The 13583-nt window shown below is 41.3% G+C and overlaps 2 protein-coding genes across 4 annotated transcripts; both read left to right on the top strand.

Moving 5' to 3' along the window:
- The first annotated feature begins 1423 nt into the window (after positions 1–1423).
- On the top strand, positions 1424–4638 carry LOC148049439 (glycine N-acyltransferase-like protein 3). Its single transcript, XM_087713839.1, has 3 exons — positions 1424–2291; positions 3885–3992; positions 4210–4638. Exons 1-3 carry the CDS (start codon positions 2214–2216, stop codon positions 4393–4395), a joined length of 372 nt encoding a protein of 123 aa, XP_087569965.1. The 5' UTR covers positions 1424–2213; the 3' UTR covers positions 4396–4638.
- On the top strand, positions 4631–10210 carry LOC148049438 (glycine N-acyltransferase-like protein 3). 3 transcript variants are annotated; one of them, XM_087713819.1, is made up of 8 exons: positions 4631–4719; positions 5166–5276; positions 5926–6258; positions 6519–6769; positions 7263–7370; positions 7664–7790; positions 8574–8694; positions 9685–10210. In XM_087713819.1, exons 4-8 carry the CDS (start codon positions 6692–6694, stop codon positions 10085–10087), a joined length of 837 nt encoding a protein of 278 aa, XP_087569945.1. In that variant the 5' UTR covers positions 4631–4719; positions 5166–5276; positions 5926–6258; positions 6519–6691; the 3' UTR covers positions 10088–10210. The 3 variants fall into 3 exon arrangements, with proteins under 3 accessions (XP_087569945.1, XP_087569955.1, XP_087569949.1); XM_087713829.1 differs by having other exon boundaries at positions 8574–8690; positions 9685–9773; XM_087713823.1 differs by lacking the exon at positions 4631–4719 and having other exon boundaries at positions 5106–5276.
- Positions 10211–13583: the final 3373 nt, after the last annotated feature.

Raw genomic sequence — 13583 nt, 5'->3', positions numbered from 1 at the left:
CCTTGGGTATGAAAAACAAAATCTGGAAGGAGAGCCTCAAACCTTAAAAATGGGGAGCATTCAATATCACTATGGCTGAACTGTGTACCCATAGAGTGAGAAGTGAAAAGGAGATACCCCCCAAAAAAGAAACAGAACAATGAGAAGAGAGTGATGCACTGAATCTATATGAACAGATTCAGAAAACTACAAATCAGAATAAGATGAGGCTGATGAGGAAATGCCAACTGCAGTGAAAGAGTGTTATTTGGCGCGCTGATATTAAAAATGCAGGATCAAGGCAAGTTTGGGGGTTTCGCCTACAGAAAATGGAAGAATAGTAATGGGAAGGGGAGAGGGAGAAAGGAGAAGTGCTTTCTCAGCTAGAAGAATAATGCTCTTCCTAACCTGATGAAAGAAACATGGGGAATACAGTTCGGGGCTGATAAAGATATAATATTGTTGGAAGAAATATCCTTCTGGGTTCGGCTCCAAGTGTGGAGAAAGACACTGGAGACGTGGAGGCTGCTTGGAAAGATGGTTTTAATGGTGGACAGGACTACATGGCTTGAGTCCTGAACAGAAAAGGGGATCACATGCTTCAATGTCGGTGGAGAAGAGAAGAGAAGGGAAAGCAAGCAAGGAAGAGAAGCTGAGTCCCTGGTTTTATGCCCTCTCTGGCCTTTGATCTTGAGCTTGTATTCTGATTGGTTGTCAGACTCCCATGGGCCCATGCAGGGGCAACTCTTTAGACTGCGTTTTGAATCCAGGTTTGGTTGAGTTCTCAGATGCCTTGTGGTCAGTTGGGTAAAAGGCCAATATTATCATGATGCAATCCCATCACTCTGGAGCTGAACTGAAAAACTCTTTATTATGTAAAGTGGACTAGCTCAGGCTTTAATGGCTCATTGACAAAGGGGGATGGGCAGGAAGCTGCAGGCAGCTATTCTGTCTTTTAAAACAAGTTTCTTTCTTTTCACATCCAGAGAAATATTCTGCCCTTTCAATATTTCCTAGGATATTTCATTTTTCTGGGAGAGGGCTGGGTGATAACTTCCTACAATATGATCCACAAATGCTACATGAAATTAAGTAGGTGCAGGTGAATTATCCCAGAGTTGAAAGGGGCTGACCAAAGAAAACCCATAACTGCAAACCAGAAAATTTGGAAGATGCTAAAAACAGCAAAATTAGTGTTGAAGAAGCAAAAGACAGAGGAGTCAGGGAATGTACAGATCACCATAGACTTGTCAAAAACAAGGAGTGCCAGAGTAACTCCTTTATTTTTGATCTACAACAGCAATCACAACCCAAGTTCTGCATTAACTTTGAAGGAAATGTCAAGTGGGTTCACAGAGTCAGCCCTAGTTAACAAAGTGATCAACAATTGAAAGGGTGTGAGGGGAGGGGAGGAGGGAGATGTTGGTCAGAGTTTTTTAAGGACATGAACCAGGAGGTGGTTCAATAGTTAATCATAGGACAAACATCATAATTCAATATTACATAGTAAAAACTGAAACCCTGTCAAACCTAAGAGGATTGTTCTTCATCAGCGACCAATGTAAGGTCCTATAGTATCTCTGATGGGAAAAATGAAATATATAGGCAGAGGATTGGGGAAGCCTGGCATGACAGATCTTGGTACCCTACATCTTCTTCGTGAGAAGATCTAGGGTACTAAACACACAACTGGCTGGACACAAGCAAACACTGGGATGCAACACCCAGAAAAGCCAATAGAGGATGAAGCTGTCTAAAAAAGGAACCAATGTGCCCAAACCAGAGAAGGAAGTCATCCCATATATTCTGCAGGGACAAGACTGCACTTGAGATTCTGTTCAATGTTTTTTAAAAGGAGGAGGGAGAAATGGGAGACAGTTCAGAGGACAATTCTTAAGCTGGTGAGAAGTCTAGAAAACATTACCTATGAGGAATGATTAAAGAAACTAAGCTATAAATATTGTGAGGCGTTCACGTACAGTATGATCTTTTTTTGATCAAAATACACTATATAATTCTGTGACTTAGGCTCCATTCAATCCGTAGTTGATCAGGAAGACTTTTTCTGAGAATCCTCATCACTGACAGAGACCATTTCATCCCCTTGGTCTCCAGCAAGCAAGGAAGGTGATTCATAAAGAATTGAAGAACTTCTGCCACTTTGCCTCCTTCAGGTTTGCTCACCAAAAGACACCTTTGTGGGACCTGCAGGGCGCCCTTCGACCTGGCCAGCCATGCTGATCCTGACCTGCTCTTCCAAGCTGCAGCTGCTGGAGAGAGTGTTGCGAAAGGGGCTCCCCGAAACAATGCTGGTAATCACCTGTTCCGTGTTCCTCTTCTCTTTGTGTAAATATAAGAGCTGATGTTTCCCCATTTATGGAGAATTTGGAGAAAACTGCACCTGTTAAACTTCTAAATGCATAATAATGTTTGATGCCAGTCTTGGAGTCATTTCACATTCAAGTCTACCTTTCCTTTCGTCACATATGCAAATGCAAAGCCAATAATGTCTAAAGTATAGGTGTACCTCAGAGATTTCCTACCGGTTTGGTCCAATTCAGCTGAATAGGCGTACCTTTCCCAACTGGTAGTAAAGACATCCTGGCCACACCCCTGAACCGGTTCCCTGATCACCGCTCGCTTGCCCCGCCCCACCCCGCCTCTGCTCTGCAGCTTGCCTGCCTGAAGCGCTGCGCCCCTGATCTGTCTGCCAGGTAAGCCTGAGAGTTGCAGCTTAGCTAGCTGCCCCCGGCCCTTTCCCACGGACCTGCCATGCTTCCCTGCCTTCCACATGGCTTTCCCGGCATCCCCGTGACCAGCTTGCTAAGGCAGCAGAGCGGAAGGCTGCATGGTAGGCAGGGAAGCATGGCAGGACTGCAGGGAAGGAAGCAAGCAGCCTATTCCCTTCCCCACGGCCTTGCCATGCTTCCCTACCTTCCACATGGCCTTACCGGCGGTTCCCTATGCCCGCTTGCCTTCTGAAGTCGGCGTCCAGCCCAGCCTGGTCAGTGGGTAGGCAGCCGTCCCTTGCTGGAAACACAGATGCTGCTGCCGGGTGCATCCATGCAGGATAACTCCCCGGGAAGGGCTCCATCAGGCTAGATGTGTGTGTTTGTGTGTGTGTGTTTGTGTGTGTGTGTGGCTTCTCGGCCTTTTGGCTAATATCAAGTGTATTATCTGTGCAGTGTGTTTGTGTGTGTGAGAGAGAGAGAGAAAGAGAAAAGGAAGGAAGGAAGGAAGGAAGGAAGGAGGTCAGAGTGACCAAAGAAAAAAAGAAAGAAGAAAGAAAGAAAGAAAGAAAGAAAGAAAAAGAAAAGAAAGAAAGAAAGAAAGAAAGAAAGAAAGAAAGAAAGAAAGAAAGAAAGAAAGAAAGAACTTACGAACTTTGGACCACAATTGAGGCCAAAATTTTGGTTGCTAAGCAAGAGTGTTGTTAAGAGACTTTCACCACATTTTACAAGTTGGCCACGCCCACCCGGTCGCATGACTGCCAAGCCCTGTCCACAAAATAGGCCACACCCACAAAATAAGCCACACCCACAAAACAATTAGTAAAAAAATTTGAAACCCACCTAAGGTGTACCTGAAATATTGCAAACAAGAGAACCTATCTTTGCTGATTTCTTCTGCTATAGAAAATCCAAAAATTTCAGTGGTCTTTCAGTGACAGTGAATGCCTACAACTCACCCATCATAGCATTTGGCTCTCCACAGACTGACTCAGCCAATCACAGATGGTTTTCACCGACATAGCAAATTCCTACATCCTACCAATTGTAGCATTTGGCCCTCCAAAGACTTTGGGTGGTTCTGAATCAGCCAATCAGAGTTGGCTCACTTCTGCACCCAGATCCAAGCAGAATCTCTCCTGCACTAGGTCTTCCTGACTTTCTTTTTAATTGAAGGTCTGTGGGGCAGTGATGCACATCAACCGTGGAAACCCAGCTCAACATGAAGTCGTGGTGGACTCTTGGCCAGAATTTAAAGCTGTTCTTACCCGACCACGGAAGGAGGTAGGAAATTACCACAGAATGGCTTTTCCCACAGCTCCCTGGCAAAAAAAAAATCCCACAAGAAACATAGGTATCCAGGACACAAAAAATACATTTAGGGGATGCTGTAGCACTTTGCCTTTCACTTTGACCTCACCAACTCAAGAACTCCTCCATATGGTCTCTGCCATCTTCTCTATTCTTGCTGCTTTGAGTGTCTTTGTGCCTCTTCCTGTAGGTGGTGAAGAACAACAGGGATTATTATGCCAACCTGCATGCTGCTTTCTATCGGGAGGAAGATGCCTGCAGAACCCTCCTGGAAAACAAAGATGCCGTAGACTGGGACAAAGCCTTCCAGCTGCAAGGCAAGGCCAGGCTCTGGCAATTTCTTTTCCACCCATTAGGAGATTTTGGAAAGTGCTAACAATCTGCTCGTTCCCTCAAATCTAGCCAAAGAGGAGAAATCTATAAGCTTATGCCACTCTCCATTCCAGCCATCTCCACCATTTCCTTGTGGCTGGTGAATGTTTTTGTGCCACCAATTTGCAGAGAATTAGGAGCAAAGAGAAGATAAAGTTTCACTCTGAACTTCAGATTGGTTTCCTGTGATATTTCCATTCTACCCAGGTCTCCAGGATGGGCTCTGTCAGGCTGTGAAAGTCATGGCAGAGGCTAGACGTGTCCACACGGAGCCCTATTTCTACCAGGCATTGCTGCACCCAGATGCAGCCACATTGTGTCAGAATCAGTGAGTGATCATACTCTCTTTCTAAGGGAACTATTTTGAGATTCAATTCCATGCAATTATCTGGAATTCAATGATGAAACTAAGGACTTCTGAACGTTTAATAATTAACCATATCCTCTGCAGAAATCTAGGATTATGTTTTATTTCATTTATTTGTTACATTTCTGTGGCAGCCCATCTTAGCCATTGATTCCAAGTGGCTTACAGTTTATAAAACATATTACAATTAAAAATGTTTAAAAAATTAAAAATAAAAACAATAAAACCAGTTAAAAATGTTAGAAACATCCAACTTGAGATACACAAGAGCAAGCTGCTGTTTCTCATATTTGTAAGAAAGAGAGAGAGAGAGGGAGGGAGGGAGGGAGGGAGGGGGAGGAAGAGAGAGGTTTACATATACAGCCCCAGTTCTTTACCTTCAGGCGGTTCTTTCTTTCTGTTGTCAGGCCCTTGCAGCTGATGTGAGGCTGATGTGGGTCATACAAGGCTTTTGTTCTTGAAGAAGCTTCAGAGAATACACTTCCATGGCTTCTGCTGCCTCTGAAAACCACGTAAAAGTATATATCCCATTATCACTCAGTTTTTGGAAGCCTCGTGAGAGCATACCCTCTTCTCATGCGGCGTCTGCAGCTTCCAAAAATTGCACAAGAATGAGACTGTGCTTTCAAGAATAGTTGTCAAGTGTTGGTGAATGCATGCCACCAAAAACAGTGTGTCATAGATTTGCCATCACTTCTTTATATGTTTCCCATTGCTTTGCCGTAGCATACCTTTTACATCCTATCAGGCTCCAGCACTTTGCACCTGAATCTCTTTTATATGTGAGAGAACTCCTCCACCCCACCACCGCTTTGGGTCTCCTGCTTGTTCCAAAGCACCCCTTTCTAAGGATTTGCACAACCCTAAAATGTACCCAAATAAATGTATATATAGACAATATAAATTACTTGAACGCGATTAACTAATGATTTTACACATTAGCTATTGGAAAATCCTCTGTTACAACCAGTAAAAACAATCTTCTTTTTACCTAACCCACATGTCCCTTTGTTGAACTTTGATGGATGATCCTAGGTTCTAAAATTACTTGTCCTTTTACTTATTTTTATTGAAGAATGATTGTAGCTGTTTTTCATATGAATGTTGAGACATGCATATTTCTGGAAACCTGAGCACTAAGTATTTTGCTTGAATTTTCTGTTCCAGCTTGAGCAAATCTGCTAACCTAGTCTATTCATGCAACCTGAACTTGTAACTTGAGAAGCTTCTGTTCTTTCAATACCATAATTGTCTCATTTATGAAGAAACCTGTCCTGGAGTTCTAGAGACTTGGCCAATTATTACCAAAAACCCTTTAGCACCCTCTTCATAAAGGAATTTCTACATCCACTCAGTATCTATTAATAGTTAATCTGCTGTAGTATAAATCTGACCTCCATAGCAAAGCAAGTATTAAAGAGACTGGACTGGACAGAAGACTGACATAAAAAGGGAGGAGAAATTGTGGATTTGCCCTGACAAAGAACTGGCTTGCTGAAAGTGAGTAGGAGACACTGCAACAGAATACTGGTGATTCCTAAGGGAAAATCCTGGGTTATGTTCAAATGTAAGCTGAAAGGGAAGGAAAGTTACAGTGGGAAGCGGAGAAGGTGCATTGGTTTGTGCTTTCCCTTGGCAGGAATCTTGAATAAATTTGTTGTTTTGATGAGATAGAGGGCATCCCAGTTTGGGAGTGACAGGAAGATATGGAGAGATGGACTCTCATTCAGGTATTTCTATGTCTTTGTTCTACCCATCAGCTTCAAGACCAGAGGTGGGTTCCTACCAGTTCGCACCTATTCGGTAGAACCGGTTCGTCAAATCTACCGAACCGGTTAGAAGAGGTTCCACCAGTGGACCCGGAAAGCAGGCCACACCTTTAGAAGAGGTTCCAAAATTTTTTGAAACCCACCACTGTTCAAGACCCAAAACTATGCTGGTCCTCTCCTGTCCTTACAAACTGCGCTTATTGGAGGGAATGCTGAGGAAGAATCTCCCTCAGGCAATTGTGGTAATTCTGAAACATTTACTAGAACATTGAGGTAGAGTCTTGACAATAATTTCGTTTTCTAGAACTTAATATTTGGCACTCAGGATGAATAAAGTATATTACTTTTTTTGCTTACATTTACCAAAAATTGCAAGAAACAATTCCTTGAAAATACCTATATCTAAAATATGATCCATGTAAAATAACATGTATTGTAGAATCATAAGATATAAAAGTACACTCAGCCAGGTGCACCTAATGGGCATAGATCCCTTATGAATAGAGAGTTGAAGGGCAAATCTGCAGTTTTCTGCATAATAGATGAAATTCCTTCATCTTATTCAGCAACAGAAAGAAATAATTCTGGAACATCAGCAACATGTGGGGAAGGGGGAGTGATAGAACATTAGGGGAAAGTTCTTGCAGCAAATCTAAATTAATGCCACTCTCCTTTTCTCCATGGATTGATCTTAGGCTGATTCCCATAACTGCACTGACACTTTACTCTTGACAGGTGCACGGAGCAGTCATGAATATAAATCGGGGGAATCCAGTTCATCACGAGGTGATTGTGGATTCATGGCCAGAGTTCAAAGTTGTCCTCACCAGACCATCCAAAGAGGTAATAAACAGCTTTGGCGATTCTGAGAGAGGGAGGGAGAGAAGAAGGAAGGAAGGAATATTTAGGAATTCTTAAGGGACAATCTAAGATACTGCTAATCTAAGGTACTGCTGCTTTTTGGGAAGAGGCTACCTTTGGCTTTTTCAAAAGAAGAAGGCATTGCACTGATCAAGTTGTTTCTATCATTTCATCTCCACATTAGAAAAAAAAACGCTTGGCAAATGGTTGATGCAAGTGATATGAGGAAGAGGTGAATCAGGAGATTATATATGAGCTCCATGCCTTTCTTCCAGATTGTCACAGATCCCTCAGACATGTATTCCAATGTGTATGGAGCATTTTATCAGGATCTGGATGCATATCGGAGGCTTGTAAAGGATACGGATGCTGTCAACTGGGACCACACCTTCCATCTCTTTGGTAATGGTCCTTTTTGAAGGAGTGAAGAAAAGGCATTGAATGAAGAAAATACAATGTATTCTCAGATAGGTTTTCCTATTACAGTATATAGGCAGTGACATCAGAATGAATATGGCTCAAGCATTCTTAATTACCACTGAAGCCCCCCCCCAAAAGAGGATAATAAGTGCATGCTCCCTTCTCACATTATTCCAATCACTAACTGTACAGTGATGTTGTCACCTTCTGGCAATATTTTCTTTATGACATGTAATTCTTTGCCTATTCCTTTCCCAATGTGAACTCAGTCCATCTCAGCAGGTTGTATGACTATCAAATTAAACATGACCCACCTCTAGATTAAACTGCAGGAATGGTAATTTGGATTGATCCAGACTAAAATCATGTGAAAAAGAACGTACACCCTCTTAGAGTCCTATGGTTTTACATATCAGAACATAGTAAAAATAATCTGGTCTTTAGAAGTTCTTGAAAGTAGGTAAATACAACCTCAAATGAGCAACAACAGGTAAGATATTACACCATGCCATCATTTATTTTACAAAAAGAAAACCAACATGGAGAAGCCATAGGTGAAAATCTACGTACACTTTTCACACTTACAACCACCGCAGAATCCCTGTGGTCACATGATCAAAATTCAAATGCTTGCCAACTGACTCATATTTGTGACAGTTGCAGTGTCCATGGATAATGTACCTCTCAGATGTCTTGCCTGTTTGTACTTCCAACTTGTGCACACAGCCTTTTCTTGGTAAATGAATGTTTTATTATTTTTTCCAGGGACTCAAGAAGGGATACCCGAAGCTACTGAGGATGCAGCAGCTGCTAAACAAACAAAGTTATCTGTAACTCCTCACTTCCTCTATGTACTTTCTCATCCAAATAAATTGCCAACTGGTAGGTGAGTGACCATCCTGTTGGCCATCACCACTGTTATACCGTTGAGGCCTGAGATAGAACTGTTAAGGCATTCTGAAGATTTTGTTACAATCAGGCTCCCACAGTAATGGCTGAGGAAATCTTCATTCACATTGCTTATGGGTCAATGCGGGCGCCAAAATCAACAGGATTCCTATAGGATACATTGATTCCTCCAGGGACAGAGAGGCAGAATGACAAAGGAGGAGAGGTATAACAGACAGCATGCCTAGAAAAGATAGGGGAAAAAAACAGTAAACAGCATGATGGTCCTTGAAAAAATGAGTAATTGTTAAAAGTGTAAGCATTGAGGTTTTCCTAAATGCTTGGTTTTCTGAAGGCAGGATGTTACAGCAAATGGGATGAGGAATACAGTAATGCTAAAACAAATCTGATTAGCAGTTTCAAACACTGTAGTACAACATCAGTAGGTTTTGTAGACTGATTGCAAATTTCACAAAGTAAAAGATTATTCATTAGCAAAGACCGTGATACAGGATCACATTTTTTTTTTGCCTGTCCAAAGTTCAGTTAGTCTGGCCTGGGGAGGGGGAGAGAGAAAGACGATCTGAAACTGCCATCTCATAAAAATTGAATGTTTGTATTTTATTCTTTATCATTTTATAATACATGAGACACTGGAAATGCATACCCATCATCATGGGTAGCATTTTAACCAAAAATAGAATTCCTCACTTTGATGGAGAAAAATGGAATCAATTCGTGATTCTGCACTTTTCCAGAAACAGAATGATCATAAATCATGCCTTGGATAAGCAGTTGCCCTTTCTGGGAACAGCTCACACTGCTCTAGCTGGCAAATGTTGGACTAGATCAGAGGTGGGAAATGATGGCCTCTTTATGACTTGTGGACTTCAATTCCCAGAACCTTGGACTAAATAGATAAACTAACCATTTAATTCTCTGTTCTCAACTCTTTGGTTTTGTTCTTTTTGCCTTTCACCTTTTCCAGGGTAGAGCCCGGCTTCAGACTTTCCTCCTTGAATAGTTCCAACGTTGATCTGCTGAATGAAACATGGCCCTATGGGCGCAATGAACAAAGCCGCAGGTATCTGGCCAAAATGATACAGCATTTCCCTAGCAGTGCCATTCTGAACCAGGAGGGACAACCTATCAGCTGGTCATCAATGAATCTTTTTGGCACACAAGCGCACGGATATACCCTCCCAGCATTCCGTGGGAAGGGATATTTAACTATAACATCTAAGGCACTTTCTATGCAGGCCTATAATGCTGGATATCCTTTATATGGCTTTGTTGTACTAAAAAATAACACTATGCAGAATGTGTTGGAAAAGGGAGGGTATCAGAAAGTATCTGAGCTGAGCTACTTGTGCTTTAATGACACCAGTTAGCAGAACAGAATGAAGGACAGAAGCTATTTTCCTTGATTTAATCAGATTTTTGTCACCTGCTCCCTGAACTCTGAGAGATACTTAAACACTACCTATTTGATAGCTATAGGATACCACCCAGATGCCCTGTGGTGGTGGTGGTGGGGAGATCAGGCTTATGAAGAATATGTCTCTGAAATTTCTTTGTTCTAATATATGCCAGCAAAACATGGACGCTAACCTCACAATCTACGTAAGTGGCTCAAAGAGCCATGGAATGATACATGCTCGGCGTCACAAGACACTATAGAAAGACCTGCACATGGATCAGAAAACAAACAATGCCATAAAAAGAGTAAAAGAACTAAAATGGAAATGGGCCGGTCACATAACAAGACGAACTGATGGCAGGTGGACCAAAGCATTCATATAATTGATCCTACTTGATAAAAAGCATCCACAAAAGAGACCTAAAATCAGATGGAGCGACATCACCAAGTATTTCAAGCCCAACTGGCAAAGAAAAGCTCCAGACCGTGTTGGTTGGAAGCATGTGGAAGAGGCCTTTGTCTTGGAATGGATAGACAATGGCTCGAATGATGACAAGAGTTGTTGCTTTTGAATTGATTCCTCTGCAATTTACAAATTGAACTAATATAATATTTCTTTTTTACACTATGAATGGAAAAAATACTAACCGTAGACTAAACTCCCCTGCCATATCAGCAATGTACATGCATTGAGGGACTATGCTTAAGTCACCCTTCTCTAATTGAAAAATTGACATTACAAGGAATGATCCACTCAATCACAATTGTTCTAAATAAAAGGGTGTTGTTGTTTTTTCCTTGAAACCTGTTTCAAAGGTTTTTCCAATTCCCAAAATATAGTGAAAGGATTGGTCAAATCACCTATAGTCTAAACATAATATATTCTGTATAAATAGAATATCTGAGAACCAAGGAATGGATCTTGGATGCCTCATATTCTAAGAAGTGATTCATTAGCAGATATGATTCATTATTAAACATTGCTATTCAAAATACCTTTCTATCTTTCTGAATTATTATTCAATCACAGCCACCCACACTTGTGAAAAACATTATAGTAAAAAAACCAAATACAGTTAGTCCGTGACTTACCATAGTTCATTTAGTGACCATTCAAAGTTACAACGGCAACAGAAAAAAGTGACTTACGACTGTTTTTCACACTTACGACCATTGCAGCATCCCACAGTCATGGATCAAAATTAAGATGCTTGGCAACTGAGTCATATTTATGATAGTTGCAGCGTGCCAGGATTATGTGATCACCTTTTGTTACCTTCTCCCAAGCAAAGCCAATGGGGAAGTCAGATTCACTTAACAACCATGTTACTAACTTAGTAGCTGCAGTGATTTGCTTAACAATTGTGGCAAAAAAGATTGTAAAATGGAGCAAAACTCACTTAACAAATGTCTGTCTTAGCAACATAAATTTTGGGCTGAATTGTGTAAGTTGAGGACTACCTGTAGAAGCTAAGTTGAAAAGATGGGTTGTGAATGTCAATCATAGAAAAATAAACTACAGTGTTTGAGCTCTATTTTTCTTTGGTTTATAACCAGATTGAATCAAAATAAAACTATTTGCTAGCTCAATTATGCCTATTCTTTTTTCTGGGCCTCCAGCATAGAAGACAAAGGTACCATCCTGTTAATGATTCATTTTTCAGGAATAAAAGTATTGATTGAATAACCAAGCAAGGATGGTATCATGTGGCCTCCGAATCCCTTTGAGTCTCCCTCTGCCCCCCTCTTCCTCCTCCTCTCAGCCAGGTGTGTCCTTTTGCAAGGAAGCATTACAGGTTTCATTGAAGTTGCATTGCAGACTTTTCTTTAGAAGAAACGTATATTGATAAGAGAAAACTTTTTTAGCTACTGTTGCACCAATTCTTTTATTACCAGTACAGAATACATGAAAAGTTACAGATAATGTAATCAAATTACCTTATAAGTGACCAGGAACCAATGTTAGACTTTAGGAAAGTAAATGTTAATTGAGTCTTTTAAAGATGGACAGCATGCTATAAATTGAAATTCGAAAGGAGAAACAAGCTCCAAAGAGATTGCCTTGGGTATGAAAAACAAAATCTGGAAGGAGAGCCTCAAACCTTAAAAATGGGGAGCATTCAATATCACTATGGCTGAACTGTGTACCCATAGAGTGAGAAGTGAAAAGGAGATACCCAGAAAAAAGAAACAGAACAATGAGAAGAGAGTGATGCACTGAATCTATATGCACAGATTCAGAAAACTACAAATCAGAATAAGATGAGGCTGATGAGGAAATGCCAACTGCAATGAAAGAGTGTTATTTGGTGCGCTGATATTAAAAATGCAGGATCAAGGCAAGTTTGGGGGTTTCGCCTACAGAAAATGGAAGAATAGTAATGGGAAGGGGAGAGGGAGAAAGGAGAAGTGCTTTCTCAGCTAGACGAATAATGCTCTTCCTAACCTGATGAAAGAAACATGGGGAATACAGTTCGGGGCTGATAAAGATATAATATTGTTGGAAGAAATATCCTTTTGGGTTTGGCTCCAAGTGGGGAGAAAGACACTGGAGATGTGGAGGCTGCTTGGAAAGATGGTTTTAATGGTGGACAGGATCACATGGCTTGAGTCCTGAACAGAAAAGGTGATCACATGCTTCAATGTTGATGGAGAAGAAAAGAGAAAGGAAAGCAAGCAAGGAAGAAAAGCTGAGTCCCTGGTTTTATGCCTTCTCTGGCCTTTGATCTTGAGCTTGTATTCTGATTGGTTGTCAGACTTCCATGGGGCCATGCAGGGGCAACTCTCTAGACTGCGTTTTGAATCCAGGTTTGGTTGAGTTCTCAGATGCCATGTGGTCAGTTGGGTAAAAGGCCAATATTATCATGCCTCAATCCCATCACTCTGGAGCTGAACTGAAAAACTCTTTATTATGTAAAGTGGACTAGCTCGGGCTTTAATGGCTCATTGACAAAGGGGGATGGGCAGGAAGCTGCAGGCAGCTATTCTGTCTTTTAAAACAAGTTTCTTTCTTTTCACATCCAGAGAAATATTCTGCCCTTTCAATATTTCCTAGGATATTTCATTTTTCTGGGAGAGGGCTGGCTGATAACTTCCTATAATATGATCCACAAATGCTACATGAAATTAAGTAGGTGCAGATGAATTATCCCAGAGTTGAAAGGGGCTGACCAAAGAAAACCCATAACTGCAAACCAGAAAATTTGGAAGATGCTAAAAACAGCAAAATTAGTGTTGAAGAAGCAAAAGACAGAGGAGTCAGGAAATGTACAGATCACCATAGACTTGTCAAAAATAAGGAGTGCCAGAGTAACTCCTTTATTTTTGATCTACAACAGCAATCACAACCCAAGTTCTGCATTAACTTTGAAGGAAATTTCAAGTGGGTTCACAGAGTCAGCCCTAGTTAACAAAGTGATCAACAATTGAAAGGGTGTGACAGGAGGGGAGGAGGGAGATGTTGGTCA

Source organism: Thamnophis sirtalis, unplaced genomic scaffold (genome assembly GCF_051295495.1).
Source record: "Thamnophis sirtalis isolate CommonGarterSnake01/CBP01778 unplaced genomic scaffold, rThaSir2_p1.2 scaffold_1, whole genome shotgun sequence".
Lineage (NCBI taxonomy): Eukaryota > Metazoa > Chordata > Lepidosauria > Squamata > Natricidae > Thamnophis > Thamnophis sirtalis.
This window is presented reverse-complemented; position numbering and strand designations above follow the sequence as displayed.